The 16,922-nt window shown below is 44.1% G+C and overlaps 1 protein-coding gene across 1 annotated transcript in view; it reads left to right on the forward strand.

Moving 5' to 3' along the window:
• Positions 1-16,922, forward strand: part of LOC124722067 (solute carrier family 28 member 3-like) — a 398,190-nt gene that overhangs the window by 118,893 nt on the left and 262,375 nt on the right. The window contains exon 2 of the mRNA XM_047247266.1: positions 2,629-2,679. Coding sequence (XP_047103222.1) covers positions 2,629-2,679 — 51 coding nt within the window. The remainder of the gene's footprint in view (positions 1-2,628; positions 2,680-16,922) is intronic.

A 16,922-nucleotide genomic window follows, 5' to 3' on the forward strand; every position in this document is an offset into this window, starting at 1 on the left:
AATCCACTCTGCGAATATCACACATCAGTAGCACTTTCCATTTCTGCAATATTTGTGGTGCAATTTTTAGGTGATTCACTCTGTACCAATCACAGCCAAATATTTTGCCAACCATTAAAAAGACAATCATAGCCCAATATTTTACTGCCCATTAGAATAAAACAGTCAGTCCATATGTATCCTATCTTGATCCTGTGCCTTCCACTTGGCAAAGAGGAAATTTCTATCTTTGCACTGCAAGACACAATGTACCCCCCCCCCCCCCGCCCGCATTAAATATTTCCACATCTAAATTGTCGGTATTTTGTTTTTATCTAAGTGCATGAACCGACCGCTACCGTCGGAGGTTCGAATCCTGCCTCGGGCATGGATGTGTGTGATGTCCTTAGGTTAGTTAGGTTTAAGTAGTTCTAAGTTCTAGGGGACTGATGACCTCAAATGTTAAGTCCCATAGTGCTCAGAGCCATCTGAACCATTTTGCATGGACCGCTACTGATTTAACTAAGAGGTTAAGCTGCATTTGGCAATGAGCAAAGTTTGATCTTTGTATCACACTTGCTGCAAGAGACAATGGACACCCAAATAAAATACTTCCACATTCATATTGTCTCTACTACTTATCAAAATACATGCGGCACTACTGATCAACTTACAAGTCAAGCTGTGCTTGGCGACGAGCAAAGTTCGATTTTTGTACCACACTTGGTGCAAGGCACAATTGGCCACGAGATTAAATATTTCCACTTCTAATTGTTCTATCACAAAAAAATACAAATTCATCACTTACTGGCACAGATGGTATAATTTGCGGGTGAAGGTGCACTTGACAACGAGCAAAGTTCGATTTTTGTACCACAGTTGGTTCAATTTGCAGTTCACCCACAAATTAAATATTTCCCCATCTAAACTGTTCTACAATAGTAAAAATTACGCAAGGCTCACTTACTGGCACTGCTGGTCTGACTTACAGGAAATGTGTGTGAAATCCTATGGGACTTAACTGCTAAGGTCATCAGTCCCTAACCTTACACACTACTGAACCTAACTTATCCTAAGGACAAACACACACACCGATGCCCGAGGGAGGACTCGAACCTCCGCCGGGACCAGCCGCACAGTCCACGACTGCAGCGCCTGAGACCGCTCGGCTAATCCCGCACGGCTGACTTAACAGGCCCTAAATCGTTCTTGCAGTGACTTGTTGAATGTTCCAAATTTGAGGGTTATGAGGATTATTGCCATTTTTGACATTTTGTTCTCTTTCGATTTAACAAATCATTGCAGGCACTGGAGACAGCTCCAAACGATAGTGCCGTGTAAACGGTGACTGCATAGCAGAAATCACCTCAGAAAATAGTTTTCTCGTTTCAAGTAGGACCGTTTCGACGTAAATTATTCGGCACATTCAAGGAGACCAAAGGGCTTTGATGAATGACGTTTTTATTGGGTACCAGTTCAGTCCACCCGATAACACACAGTTGATGAATTGTGATCCTTTAACCATCGTGAGACACTTGTACTGAATGGGCAATATTGGGTGAAAAAGAAAGACAGGAAGCTTGTGGTTAAACATCTTGTCGGCTACGAGATCATTAGAGGCGAAGCTGAAGCTACAATTGGGAGGGACGAGGAAGGAACTCGATTGTTTCTTTTCAAAGGGAAGACCCCAAAATCTGTCTTAATCGATTTAAGGAAATGGCGAAATGAAAAATCGTAGATCCGCATGACTGCAATATCAATGGCTCACAGCTAGAGCCGGCTGGAGTGGCCGTGCGGTTCTAGGCGCTACAGTCTGGAGCCGAGCGACCGCTACGTCGCAGGTTCGAATCCTGTCTCGGGCGTGGATGTGTGTGATGTCCTTAGGTTAGTTAGGTTTAATTTGTTCTAAGTTCTAGGCGACTGATGACCTCAGAAGTTAAGTCGCATAGTGCTCAGAGCCATTTGAACCATTTGAAGTCAAGCAGGGGCAGTTTTCTCCAGGTCGTCTGCGTCACAACACTTGGGCGTCTGAAAATAGCAATTTTCATAAACCAGGTGGAGCTGGGACGAGCGCTTGTGCAATCAGTCAATGTGAGATGACTCGTTGGAGTTCTTAGCTTACAAGGTATTCACTTACACTCAGAATTACCCCATCTTGGTAGTATTTATCGTCCTTATGGTTTTTACACACGCCTGTATAAGAGGCTACACAGAGCACACCGAAAACTTGGAGACCGAGGAGAGCTTAAGACTGGGTGATGGATTTCTCGGCCGGCCGAAGTGGCCGTGCGGTTAAAGGTGCTGCAGTCTGGAACCGCAAGACCGCTACGGTCGCAGGTTCGAATCCTGCCTCGGGCATGGATGTTTGTGATGTCCTTAGGTTAGTTAGGTTTAACTAGTTCTAAGTTCTAGGGGACTAATGACCTCAGCAGTTGAGTCCCATAGTGCTCAGAGCCATTTGAACCATTTTTTGGATTTCTCGTGACGCTCGACTTGCTGAAACATGACTCACTCTTTAATCAGAGTAACTCTTTGTCACGTTATACATTTATGTGCATCTTTCATTATTATCTCTGTCTCTGCAGTCTCTCTGAAGCACCTGCCTCAAACCCCTCATTTGTCTGATATATGCGTCTTTTGTTTTCACAGATGGGGGAACGGAATTGTGGAGTAGACGCCAACGCCAGGCCAAACTTGGAGGTAGGTGGACAGCACAGATAACTATCTATGTCAGGTTAGTTGCTAAATAAATTAGTCAGTATATTGTTATTTGCTACACACCGATTAAGATCTACATGGACACCCCGCAATCCACCATAAGGCGCGTGACGGAGGGTACCCCTTACCACTACTAGTCATTTTCTTTCCTGTTCCACTCGCAAATAGAGCGAGGAAGAAACGACTGTCTATATGCGTCCGTATGGGCCCTGATTTCTCGTATCTTATCTTCGTGGTCCTCACGTGCATTGTATGTTGATGACAGTAGAATCGTTCTGCAGTCAGCTTCAAATGCCGGTCCTCTTAATTTTCTCAATAGCGTTCCTCGAAATGAATGTCGCCTGAATGTGTTCCTGAAGCATGTCCATAACAGTTGCGTGTTACTCGAACCTACCAGTAATAAATCTAGCAGCCCGCCTCTGAATTGCTTCGATGTCTTCCTTTAATTCGACCTGGTACGGATCCCCACTCAAGAATAGGTCGCACAATTTCCCAGAATTCTCTCTATTACCCAAAGTCGACAATTCGCCTTCCTCTCCCCGCCCCCACAATCCTCACATGCTCGTACCATTTCATATCGTTTTGCAACGTTACGCTCAGATATTTAAACGACGTTACTGCGTCAGGCAGGACACTACTAATACTGTATCCGAACATTACTGGTTTGTTTTTCCTTCTCATCGGCATTAACTTACTTCTGTATTTAGAGCTTCCTGCCATTCATTATACCAACTAGAAATTTTGTCTAAGTCATCTCGTATCCTTCTACAGCAACTCAATTTCGATGCCTCACGGTACACCACAGCATCGTCAGGAAGCAACTGCAGATTCCTGCGAAGCAACTGCAGATTCCTGCCTGCCCGCTCCGCCAAATCATTTATGTATATAGACAATAATAACTGTCCTATCACATTTCCCTGGGTCACTCCTGGCGATGCTCTTGTCTCTGATGAACAGTCGCCGTCGAGGACAACATATTGGATTCTATTACTTAAGAAGTCTTCGAGTCACTCATATTTCTGTGAACCTATTCCATATGCTTGTACCTTCCTTAAGGGGAGTTGGCACACCCTATCCCGACAATGTTAAATTTAGTAACTTGGCTTCCCTGTATTTCAGTAACCACTGTAGCCATTGCCATGAAACTTTTACAGAACATTAAACTGTATCTTCTGAGTCTACTGAACCACAATAATTGCATTTCAGCCACTCATTTCGGAAATACAATTTTTTAATTTCATGGTTAAAATTTTGCGTAGTTTTTTGTACGTTATCCTAAATAATTTTAATTATACATAACATTATGTTCTTCTTTTAGTTCAGTAGACTCAGGATATGTATATTATTGCTCCCTGAAAATTTGAATACTCTACTCGAAGTGGTTTCTGAGATTTAGGAAAAAATTCAACAGAAAATGTAAATTTTCAAAAACGGCTTCTAAAGATTCCAAAGACTGTAAGTCACTTAATATATGCTTAAGTTTTTATTTTTAGTCACGCATTTTTCCAATTTTTTTCTTCTTTTCTTCTTTCTGGAATCCTTACTGGCCAACTGTGTTCCATACTCTGCCTTATCAATGCGAACCTTGTCCATCTGTTCAAGTTCTCTGATGCAGTTTGGTCCAGGGTTAATTCCCATATGCTGTAGCACTTTCACCCAACCAATGTTGCCATCATTAAGAGCAGTAACAGCATCACTGACCCCACACTTTAGTGCCTTCATTCCAACAAAAACATTTTTTTAGTAAGCGAGTCCATATAAGATTATTGAACGACTCATTAAGATTTTGAGTTCTGACCATGCAGACACATCTTCAGTAATTCACGATTTGCCAGGTATCTGTAAATAGGTTTTATAATATCCATGACTGCTGCTGGAATGGAATGTTTATGGCTGTGTGAAGTGTTTGAGTACTGGGCATTGCAGTAATTGCACCATTATTCAGGTCCAGGAAGGCAACGGTGATGTACTGGTTTTTCATCAGTTGGTCAAGTCTGTGGAAGAAGGTAGCCCGTACTGCCTGCTTCATTTTCAACAAATCCTCAGTATTATTTCTAATGGGCATCCAATGATACTGCTGTACTTCATCAATCATTTTGTCTGTCAGCCTGCCTCTTATGGTTTTACCACCAGAAAGTTCCTTGTCTCTCAAACTTTTTTTCAACTTCCTCAACCTGGCGCCGATCCTCTTCTGGACATGACCAACATTTCAGCCTTCTATATAAAAAACTACTCATTTTATTAGACCTTGAAGTAATGCACGTAAAAATTTTAACATTTTCAACCGGTGTGGATTATCTTAAAAAAAATACTTCCCATGTGAACTTATAACATATGAATAATTGAAAATTTTATAATGGCATAAAAACCCGAAAATGTGAAAAAAATTCCGTTCTAACTCCCCTTAACAGCCTGCAATGGAGCTCCGTGTCAAACGCTTTCGGAAATCTAGAAGATTACTTTGCGTTTGACGTTTCAGCGAGTCGAGTGGTAGGAGCCGGCAGCCATCCAGTCGTAGTTCTTTCTCAAGTTGCACATCCTCGCAGAGTTGTCTGTTTTGCAGATATAGGCAGGGCCTTGAGAAGTGTGGCCGGCTGCACACCGGCAACACTGCCTCACCACTGCAACCTGGCACGCACAAATTAATTTTAACCGGGGCACAGTAGTCCCCTCTGGAAAGATGAGCCGCAGAAATTATGAGGTTTTCTGGCCGCCATGTCACTGGCATGCAGCCTACTCGACAAGAGATTATGATGTTGGGTAAATGATTGGTAATTGCTTTCAGCTTCCATTGTAGTGCTTGTATTTTTGTTCATGGAGGCGAGAGAAACTGAAGATCTAATGGAGGCGACAACATATAGGCTGCCTAAAGGGGGTGGACAAAAATACGGAAACACCAAAAAGGCGACACATTACCATGCCTAATACGGTGTAGAAAACTCGTTGGCATCCAAACGAGCTTCCAATCGTATCGGAATGGATAAATGCAGGTTTTGTGTGGTTTTTTGAGGGAATCTTACACCATTTTTCTTGCAAAATAATAGCAAGTTGGGGTAACTATGATAGAGGTGGATAGCGAACACTCGCTCTTCTCTCCAAAGTAGACCACAAAGTCTCAATAATATTGAGACCTGGTAACTGTGGTGGATGGAGAAACGCAATAGTTAAATCTCGTGCTGACAACACCAGTCCTGTACGATGCAAGATGTGTGAACAGGTGCCTTGTTGACTTGGAACACGTCATAATCATTGGGGAACAGCCAAAATGGTCACATAAGTCTTAGCAGTAATGCGAATTACAGAGTAACCGTGGGACCCATGGAGTACGGCCATATGGCTGTCCAAATCATCGCCAAACACCCGCCATATTTCACTCTTGGAACGTAAATTCGGCCAGAAGTTGGAAACAACGTGAAACAAGGCTCATCCAACCAAATGACGTTCTTCCATCGCTCTATAGTCCAGGTTTTATGGCTTGGGCACCACGTTTTCCTGTTACGGGCATTTGCATCACTGATGAGCAGTTTTGGAATTACAGCTGGGCCTGCAATTACCTGCTTAGGCAGCGCCCTTCATGTTTCTTTGATACTGACTGGGTTCACGAGTGTTTTCCTGTGACGTTTCTAGCTGTCGTCCTCTTATTTTTCATCACAATCCTCTTCAGTGACCGTCAACACGCACACACTCGTCGGCGTTGTGACTTAGCGGCTGCTGTTTTCCCGTTTTCTCTGTATGCGATATAAATGTTCGATACGATGCATCTTTAAACACCAGATACTTCTGTTATCTTGGTTAGGAAGCACCTACCGTCGGAGTACCAACAATTTGGCAACGTTCGAACTCACATACCTCCGACATAATGCAGTTACAGCTACACAGACGTCTATTCTGACCACAACTGATACTTGCCGTGTATTCAGGTAATTCCAAAGGTGCCGCTCGTGATCAAATACAACAGCGAAAATTTATGTCTTGGCTAGCATCCGCACATATGTTCCACCCTGCATTTTTCGTGGTTTTTCCATATTTTTGTCTAAGTTCTGCATGTCGAAACAAAAGAATGTCCCAACCTGGCAGCACATCATTAACAATATATTGCCGTAACTCTTTAAGGAATTGCAAAGATGCCTGAAACTGAGCTAAGTACGACGATCCACATTTTGACAATACAAAAATAAATAAATAAATAAATAAAATAAAATAAAATTGCGCAGCTTTCGTTTCATAGGCGCTAAATTATGACGTTGAAAATCTATTCCACTCCTATGATTACAATTAACTGTCTCCAGTGCCAGTGCCAATGTCTCAAAGCAATTAAGAGATCTCGTTCATGGAGACTGCTAGCTAAGCAGCATGTTTAATGCAATTACTGGGAAGCCTGTAAGTAGTATAGTTGGTTCAAATGGCTCTGAGCACTATGCGACTTAACATCTATGGTCATCAGTCCCCCAGAACTTAGAACTACTTAAACCTAACCTAACCTAAGGACATCACACAACACCCAGTCATCACGAGGCAGAGAAAATCCCTGACCCCGCCGGGAATCGAACCCGGGAACCCGGGCGCGGGAAGCGATAGTATAGTTGCAGTGGACTATCTGAAAGTAAGGAGTGCTAGTTCTGCAAGGTATGCAGGACAGCTTCTGCGAAGTTTGGAAGGTAGGAGACGAGGTACTGGCGGAATTAAAAAGCTGTGCGGACGGGGCGTGAGTCGTGATTGGGTAGCTCAGTTGGTAGAGCACTTGCCCGCGAAAGGAAAAGGTCCCGAGATCGAGTATCGGTCTGGCACACAGTTTTAATCTGCCAGGAAGTTTCATATCAGCGCACACTCCGCTGCAGAGTGAAAATTTCATTCTGGTATCTGGAAGTAGTACATGAATAGTCTCACATCATTCTTACAGTTTTCCTGCAAGCTGGCTAACACATTCGATTTGATAGAACTGTTCAGATACTGTTTCAGATAGGCCACCACTAAATTTCCTCTCTGAAATAATTGTTTATCACATCATAAAACAAAGATCTGAAACAAATTTTTTAAGTTCGAAAAATTGGTAGAATGGAATTTGAATCATGTATCTGATGTTCTGACTCAAATTTTCTGTTTCGCTGATTCACATATATCAAAGCACCAATGGATATCTTATTAAGCTTACATCTAACACCAATATTAGCGCATTCCAATCGTATACTCTTGTTCAACAATATCAAGAATGAATGTCAAAAGCTTCCAGAAAATCAGACATATAAGTACTTATATCATGATAGTTGCAGCTTATTGTTTCCTATTTTACCCACTGAGAGCACAGTAATCTCTAGATCACGGCTCTTGGCACAGATTAAGTGTTTTGCTACATACCGCAACAAGATCTCTTACCATCTGACTTGCCTTCGTAGCGGCAGTGTCAATGTTCCATAACCAGATGAAGATGTGTAAGGAGGAAGGATGCCCTTGGTATCAGTATCAAGGGTATCGTCAGAATTGCCCCAGGAAATGGTGATAGGACCGCTGTTTGTTTTATGTATTCATAAATGATCTGACCGACAGGGTGAGCAGCAGTCTGCGGTTGTTTGCTGATGATGCTGTGATGTACACGATGGCATTTGTGGAGTGACGGTAGTAGGAAACAAGATGACTTAGACAAAATTTCTAGTTGGTGTACTGAATGGCAGGCAGCTGGCTCTAAATACAGGGTGGTCCATAGATCGTGACCGGGTCAAATATCTCACTAAATAAGTGTCAAACGAAAAAACTACAAAGAACGAAACTTGTCTAGTTTGAAGGGGGAAACCAGATGGCGCTATGGTTGGCTCGCTAGATGGCGCTGCCATAGGTCAAACGGATAATCAACCGTTTTTTTTTTAAATAGGAACCCCTATTTTTATTACATATTCGTGTAGTACATAAAGAAATATGAATGTTTTAGTTAGACCGCTTTTTTCGCTTTGTGATAGATGGCGCTCTAATAGTCACAAACGTATAAGTACATGGTATCACGTAACATTCCGCCAGTGCAGACGGTATTTGCTTCGTGACCAATTGCGGAAAAGGTCGATATCGTGTTGATGTATGGCAATTGTGATCAAAATGCCCAACGGGCGTGTGCTATGTATGCTGCTCGGTATCCTGGACGACATCATCCAGGTGTCCGGACCGTTCGCCGGATAGTTACGTTATTTAAGGAAACAGGAAGTGTTTAGCCACATGTGAAACGTCAATCACGACCTGCAACAAATGATGATGCCAAAGTAGGTGTTTTAGCTGCTGTCGCGGCTAATCCGCACATCAGTAGCAGACAAATTGCGCGATAATCGGGAATCTCAAAAACGTCGGTGTTGAGAATGCTACATCAACATCGATTGTACCCGTACCATATTTCTGCGCACCAGGAATTGCATGGCGACGACTTTGAAAGTCGTGTACAGTTCTGCCACTGGGTACAAGAGAAATTACGGGACGATGAGAGATTTATTGCACGCGTTCTATTTAGCGGCGAAGCGTCATTCACCAACAGCGGTAACGTAAACCGGCATAATATGCACTATTGGCCAACGGAAAATCGACGATGGCTGCGACAAGTGGAACATCAGCGACCTTTGCGGGTTAATGCATGGTGCGGCATTATGGGAGGAAGGATAATTGGCCCCCATTTTATCGATGGCAATCTAAATGGTACAGTGTATGCTGATTTCCTACGTAATGTTCTACCGATGTTACTACAAGATGTTTCACTGCATGACAGAATGGCGATGTACTTCCAACATGATGGATGTCCGGCACATAGCTCGCGTGCCGTTAAAGCGGTATTGAATAGCATATTTCATGACAGGTGGACTGGTCGTCGAAGCACCATACCAATGCCCGCACGTTTACCGGATCTGACTTCTCAGGATTTCTTTCTGTGGGGAAAGTTGAAGGATATTTGCTATCGTGATCCACCGACAACGCCTGACAACATGCGTCAGCGCATTGACAACGCATGTGCGAACATTACGGAAGGCGAACTACTCGCTGTTGAGAGGAATGTCGTCACACATGTTGCCAAATGCATTGAGGCTGACGGACATCATTTTGAGCATTTATTGCATTAATGTGGTATTTACAGGTAATCACGCTGTAACAGCATGCGTTCCCAGAAATGATAAGTTCACAAAGGTACATGTATCACATTGGAACAACCGAAATAAAGTGTTCAAACGTACCTACGGTCTGTATTTTAATTTATAAAACCTACCTGTTATCAACTGTTCGTCTAAAATTGTGAGCCATATGTTTGTGACTATTACAGCGCCATCCACCACAAAGCGAAAAAAGTTCATATTTCTTTACGTACTACACGAATATGTAATAAAAAATGGGTGTTCCTATTTAAAAAAAACGCAGTTGATATCCGTTTGAGCTATGGCAACGCCATCTAGCGGGCCAAACATAGCCCCATCTGGTTTCCCCCTTCTAGCTAGACGTTTCGTTCTTTGTAGTTTTTTCGTTTGACGCTTATTTCGTGAGATATTTGGCCCGGCCACGATCAATGGACCACTTTGTATAGAAGAATATAAGTTAATGCTGATGAATAGGAAGAAAAACCCATAATGTTTGGATACAGCATTAGTAGTGTCCTGTATTGTATGTGTTGTATTGTATGTTAACCGGGGGCCTAGAAACGAAGGAGAGGCTCCGTCCCCGCTGCAGCCGCAGTGGTCCACAACCCCATGACGACTACCGCAGTCCACTTCAGCCTTCCGCTGCCCCACACCGAACCACTCTTACATGGTTATTGTGCGGTATGGCCCCCAGTGGATTCCCCCACGGAAGGTCTCACGCCAGACAAGTGTACGCGTAGGTGTAGAACTTGTTTACACAGCAATCGCCGACATAGTGTAGTTGAGGCGGAATAAGGGGAACCAGCCCACATTCACCGAGGCAGATGGAAAACCGCCTAAAAACCATCCACAAACTGGCCGGCTCACCGGACCTCGACGCAAGTCCGCCGGACGGATTCGTGCTGGGGACCAGGCACTCCTTCCCAAGCCGGAAAACCGTGCGTTAGACCGAACGGCTAACCGGGCGAGCTTTAGTAGTGTTCTACTTGACACAGTCACGTCGTTTAAATATCTGAGCTTAACGTTGCAAAGCGATATGAACTGGAACGAGCATTTGAGGATTGTGGCAGGTAAGGCGAACGGTCGACTTCGGTTTATTGGAAGGATTTTAGGAAAGTGTGGTTCGTCTTAAAGGAGACTGCATATAGGACACTAGTACGACCTATTCTTGAATACTGATCGAGTGTTTGGGATTCGCACCGGATCAGATCACAGGAAGACACCGAAGAAGTTCGGAGGTGGGCTGCTGTATGTCACCAATAGGTTCGAACAACACGCAAGTCTTACAGAGTTGCGTCAGGAACTCAAACAGAAATCCCTGGTGGGAAGGCGACGTTCTTTTCGAGCAACATCATTGAGAAAATTTAGAGAACCGGCATTTTAAACTGACTGTAGAACAATTCTACTGCCGCCGACGTACTTTTCGCATAAGGACGACGAAGATAAGACAAGAGAAATTAGGGCTCGTACGGAGGTATAGAGATAGTCATTTTTCACTCGCCCTGTCCGCGAGTGGAACATGAAAGGAAATGACTATTAGTGGTGCAGGACACACTTCGCCACACACCATACGTTGGCTTGCGGAGTATGTATACAGATGTAGATGTACCATGAGTATGTATATAGATGTACACGAACCATTCTGGTCCCTTTTTCCTGCCATTTATCGAATATCTTTATGGATTAAACACGTTAATCATCGGATTTTGCCATATTAAACGAAGAGGGTGGCCTGCTGTCCTTCCTGACGCTATCCCGCTGCATATTGTCACTGTACATTTATGCATAGATTTTTAAGACGAAATGTCATGAGTGTATAACGGACATTAAACGCCTGTTTTTAGTTGAGAACTGTCCGCCCCCGGTAGCTGAGTGGTGAGTGCTACAGAATGTCAGTCCTAAGGGCCCGGGTTCGATTTTCGACTGGGTTGGAGATTTTCTCCGTTCAGGGACTGGGTGTTGTGTTGTCGTCATCATCATTTCATCGCCATCTACATCTACATCCATACTCCGCAAGCCACATGACGGTGTGTGGCGGAGGGTACCCTGAGTACCTCTATCGGTTCTCCCTTCTATTCCAGTCTCGTATTGTTCGTGGAAACAAAGATTGTCGGTATGCTTCTGTGTGGGCTCTAATCTCTCTGATTTTATCCTCATGGTCTCTTCGCGAGATATACGTAGGAGGGAGTAATATACTGCTTGACTCTTCGGTGAAGGTATGTTCTCGAAACTTTAACAAAAGCCCGTACCGAGCTACTGAGCGTCTCTCCTGCAGAGTCTTCCACTGGAGTTTATCTATCATCTCAGTAACGCTTTCGCGATTACTAGATGATCCTGTAACGAAGCGCGCTGCTCTCCGTTGGATCTTCTCTATCTCTTCTATCAACCCTATCTGGTACGGATCCCACACTGCTGAGCAGTATTCAAGCAGTGGGCGAACAAGCGTACTGTAACCTACTTCCTTTGTTTTCGGATTGCATTTCCTTAGGATTCTTCCAATGAATCTCAGCCTGGCATCTGCTTTACCGACGATCAACTTTATATGATCATTCCATTTTAAATCACTCCTGATGCCTACTCCCAGATAATTTATGGAATTAACTGCTTCCAGTTGCTGAACTGCTATTTTGTAGCTAAATGATAAGGGATCTATCTTTCTATGTATTCGCAGCACATTACACTTGTCTACATTGAGATTCAATTGCCATTCCCTGCACCAAGCGTCAATTCGCTGCAGATCCTCCTGCATTTCAGTACAATTTTCCATTGTTACATCCTCTCGATACACCACAGCATCATCTGCAAAAAGCCTCAGTGAACTTCCGATGTCATCCACAAGGTCATTTATGTATATTGTGGATAGCAACGGTCCTATGACACTCCCCTGCGGCACACCTGAAATCACTCTTACTTCGGAAGACTTCTCTCCATTGAGAATGACATGCTGCGTTCTGTTATCTAGGAACTCTTCAATCCAATCACACAATTGGTCTGATAGTCCATATGCTCTTACTTTGTTCATTAAACGACTGTGAGGAACTGTATCGAACGCCTCGCGGAAGTCAAGAAACACGGCATCTACCTGGGAACCCGTGTCTATAGCCCTCTGTGTCTCGTGGACGAATAGCGCGAGCTGGGTTTCACACGACCGTCTTTTTCGAATCCCATGCTGATTCCTACAGAGTAGATTTCTAGTCTCCAGAAAAGTCATTATACTCGAACATAATACGTGTTCCAAAATTCTACAACTGATCGACGTTAGAGATATAGGTGTATAGTTCTGCACATCTGTTCGACGCCCCTTCTTGAAAACGGGGATGACCTGTGCTCTTTTCCAATCCTTTGGAATGCTACGCTCTTCTAGAGATCTACGGTACACCGCTGCAAGAAGGGGGGCAAGCTCCTTCGCGTACTTTGTGTAAAATCGAACTGGTATCCCATCAGGTCCAGCGGCCTTTCCTCTTTTGAGCGATTTTAATTGTTTCTCTATCCCTCTGTCGTCTATTTCGATATCTACCATTTTGTCATCTGTACGACAATCTAGAGAAGGAACTACAGTGCAGTATTCCCCTGTGAAACAGCTTTGGAAAAAGACATTTAGTATTTCGGCCTTTAGTCTGTCATCCATCGACGCGCAAGTCACCGAAGTGGCGTTAAATCGAAAGACTTGCACCTGGCGAACGATCTACCCGGCGGGAGGCCCTAGCCACACGACATTTCACTTGAAAACTTTTGATTCATTGTATTACGTTCATGATCACGAGCATTAAATACCCAGTCAAAAAACAATGAGCTGTAAGCTTCAGTGGACATGCTAAGACCTAGAAGAGATAGAACTTGGATATCTTGAAATTTTATTCTAGGAGATGATATGAATTGCTGCGCCTTCCCCCATTCGAATCATCCATTAGGACGTGCTCTAGGAGTACATCAGAAAACGTTCGTTGAAACAACAGAAGAAAGGCTTAGCCGTCATTAACTGTCATTCAGTACAGTAGTGCCACTGTCGGTACGAAACTTTTGGCACATTAAAGTTCATACTGAAATTACCTGTATATTAGTAAGTGATCTGCCTTTGCTTTTGAGGAAACTAACAATATAACTGCAGAAAATATTGTAAGTCACTTCTGACTGTGTATTATTTCGTAGTACATCATCACCTGTAGTCTGAACACGGGCTGCAGAGCCTTCAAAGAGAATTATACCCATGAATACTAACGAGGTATCGTGGAACAGACTGCCAACATCGCTTTGAGTCAGAATTACCGTCCCTAAAGAGAAGTTTACGTTTATTACTAACAGTTACAAAGACATTCAGTTCCGGCGAAAACGAATTCAGCAATAAAGGTACGCTTCACAGAAGGAAAAATTACTGTTTAAACACTAATATTCTTTCCTGGTATCCGTTTAGTGTTAAGCTTAATAGCGTAGATACGTATTTTAAGAAACCATCATTGTCTGGAGGTAAATGTGAACATAAAGTCTACATAAAACTGCAGACGCTCGCTTCATTCTAGGACGGGCAAGATTAGAGTTCCGCAGAACTATAACGCGAACAGTTTTAATCGACGTGTTACAGAGAACTGCAACCTATGATTCTGGCGTTTATGCTCTACTAAAGTGAGTTTCGCAAACACCGTTCTTGAACATGTGAACTGGATCTAAGTGTTCAACATCACTCTCTTTTCTACACACCAGATACACAATGGTGATGAAATGATGATGATTAGGACAATACAACACTCAGTCGCTGAGCGGAGAAAATCTCCGACCCAGCCGGGAATCGAATCCGGGCCCTTATCATTGATATTCTGTCGCGCTGACCACTCAGCTACCTGGGGCGGACCACATTTGGAATGACTCCTCCCAGTATGTACAAAAAAGCACACATTGGATTTATTCCCCTTCTTCGCAGCCATATCCCTAAGAGGGCCATTACACGCCTAACGTTGGAGCTCCCAACTGTTAGTAATCACATCCTCTGTGAATGCCCAGACGGAGAGGCTTCCTCCGAACAGGGCGAACGACTGCATCTGGCTCAGGGACTTCGTCGGCCACAGACAGCGCCCGAAACATGTTCTTTAGACAAACCAGGGAGGTCCTCCGATCGACCTTCCGGGAAGTCTTTTGCAGCGTGCCAAACTTTGGAGCGACCTCTCACTCGACCACAGGTGAGGGGACAACTTCAGTGTGGGAAGTACCCGGGGCGGTCACAGTAGCGGACCGATCGGAGGGACACGTGGGACAGAAGCGTCACCATCTCAGCTCACCACAGAGACTATTTTGATCCTACAGCCACTATGAATCAAGACACAAAGGAATTAAAGACATTAGCTTCCAGTGAGCTTTAGTTTATATCAACAGGGCATGTCCAAAGAACAGACACCACATACATAATTAAGGTGATGACGGCCAATGATCCCTTCAGTGCAGACGCTCACCAAGCTCGAACTCTCACGGGAATCGGCAGAGATGATACGATTCATGAGGCTATCAATCATGGGTATTACATCAGTAGTGTGTGGTGTAAACTGAGAATCTAGGAGTCACGGGAAGCGTGCTAGGATTGTTCACGTGATTATGGTGATCACTGTGTCTGGATGGGGTAGTGGTCAGCGCAACTGCCTGGTAAACAGGAGACGCAGGTTCGAGTTCCGATTCGGCACACATTTTCAGCTTGCCCCATTGATATAAATCAATCCCCAACAGCAGCAAATGTCTTCAATTCCTTTGTGTATTGATCCATAGTGGCTGCAAGATTAAAATGCCGTCGCTGAAAGAACAGACACCACATACACGGACGGAAAAATTCGTAACACCAAGAAGGAGTAGTGCAACATAGACGAAAGTTGGTAGGTGTGTTTCTACATCCGAAAGACCACGTCTATTCAAATTTCGCGCCAGTCGCATAAGGGTCGCGCTAGTAGCGACACTATAAGGATGCAAACCAGATTTGCTTCAAATACACGCTGTAACGGCCGTGAGCGTTGGTTACCTTTGATACTGGACGTGGTGAGTTGATGTTAGTCTGCACTTAAGGTGATAAAGACGCCATTATCAACACCTCACTGAGTCTGAACAAGATCGTGTAATAAGGCTACGAGAAGCTGGATGTTCCTGCTGCGATACTGTAGAAAAACTTGACAGGAATATAGCCACTGTCCATGATTGCTCGCAGCGGTGGTCACATGAAGGATCGATCGCAAGAAGACCGGGCTCCGGACGGCCACATGGCACTACCGAGAGGGAAGATCATCGTGTTCGGCGTATGGCTTTTGCGCATCGTACTGCGTCTGCAGCAGCAATTTGAGCAGCAGTTGGCACCACAGTGACTCAACGCACTCTTACATATCGGTTACTACGAGACAAACGCTCTGTAAAGTTCATTCCATTGGCCCCAAATCCACGTCATTTGCGATTTCAGTGGTCTTAAGCGAGAGCTCATTGGAGGGGAGGTCTGTTGTGTTTTCTGATGAAAGCTGGTTCTGGCTCGGTGCCAGTGATGGCTGTACGTTGGTTAGAAGAGGGCCAGTTGAGGACCTGCAACCAAGCTGTCTGCTTGCTAGAGCTTGGCTCTACACATGGAGCTATGGTTTGCGGTGTAATGCCGTATGACAGGAGGAGCACTCTTGTAGTTACCCTGCGCACCCTGTCTGCAAATTTGTTCGTCAGTCTGGTGATTCGACCTGTTGTGTTGCCATTCATGAACACTATTCCACGGGATGTTTTGCAATAGGATAACACTCGCTAACATACCGCTGTTGTTTGCAACAGGATAACGCTCGCCCACATACCGCTGTTGTAACCCAACACACCTACACAATGTCGACATGTTGCCTTGGCTTTCTCGATCACTAGATCTGTCTACAATCGAGCACATATCGGAAATAACGATGCTTTGCTTTGGATTGGAATTGATTCTCTCTGGTTTCGGGCGGCCACCACCTGCAAACGACAACTCCAGCGTCATCCACGAGCAGCGTTATTCATGTACCACCATTTCACATTTGCAATAGCTTATCACGCACGTGCGTTAACCTGTGACTTTATAATGTTAAGCATTTAAATATATTACCTATACAAATGCATTCCCAAACGGGCGGCTAGCTGAAATGGTAAAGTCTCCAG

The sequence above is a fragment of the Schistocerca piceifrons genome, chromosome X (assembly GCF_021461385.2).
Source record: "Schistocerca piceifrons isolate TAMUIC-IGC-003096 chromosome X, iqSchPice1.1, whole genome shotgun sequence".
Taxonomy (NCBI): domain Eukaryota; kingdom Metazoa; phylum Arthropoda; class Insecta; order Orthoptera; family Acrididae; genus Schistocerca; species Schistocerca piceifrons.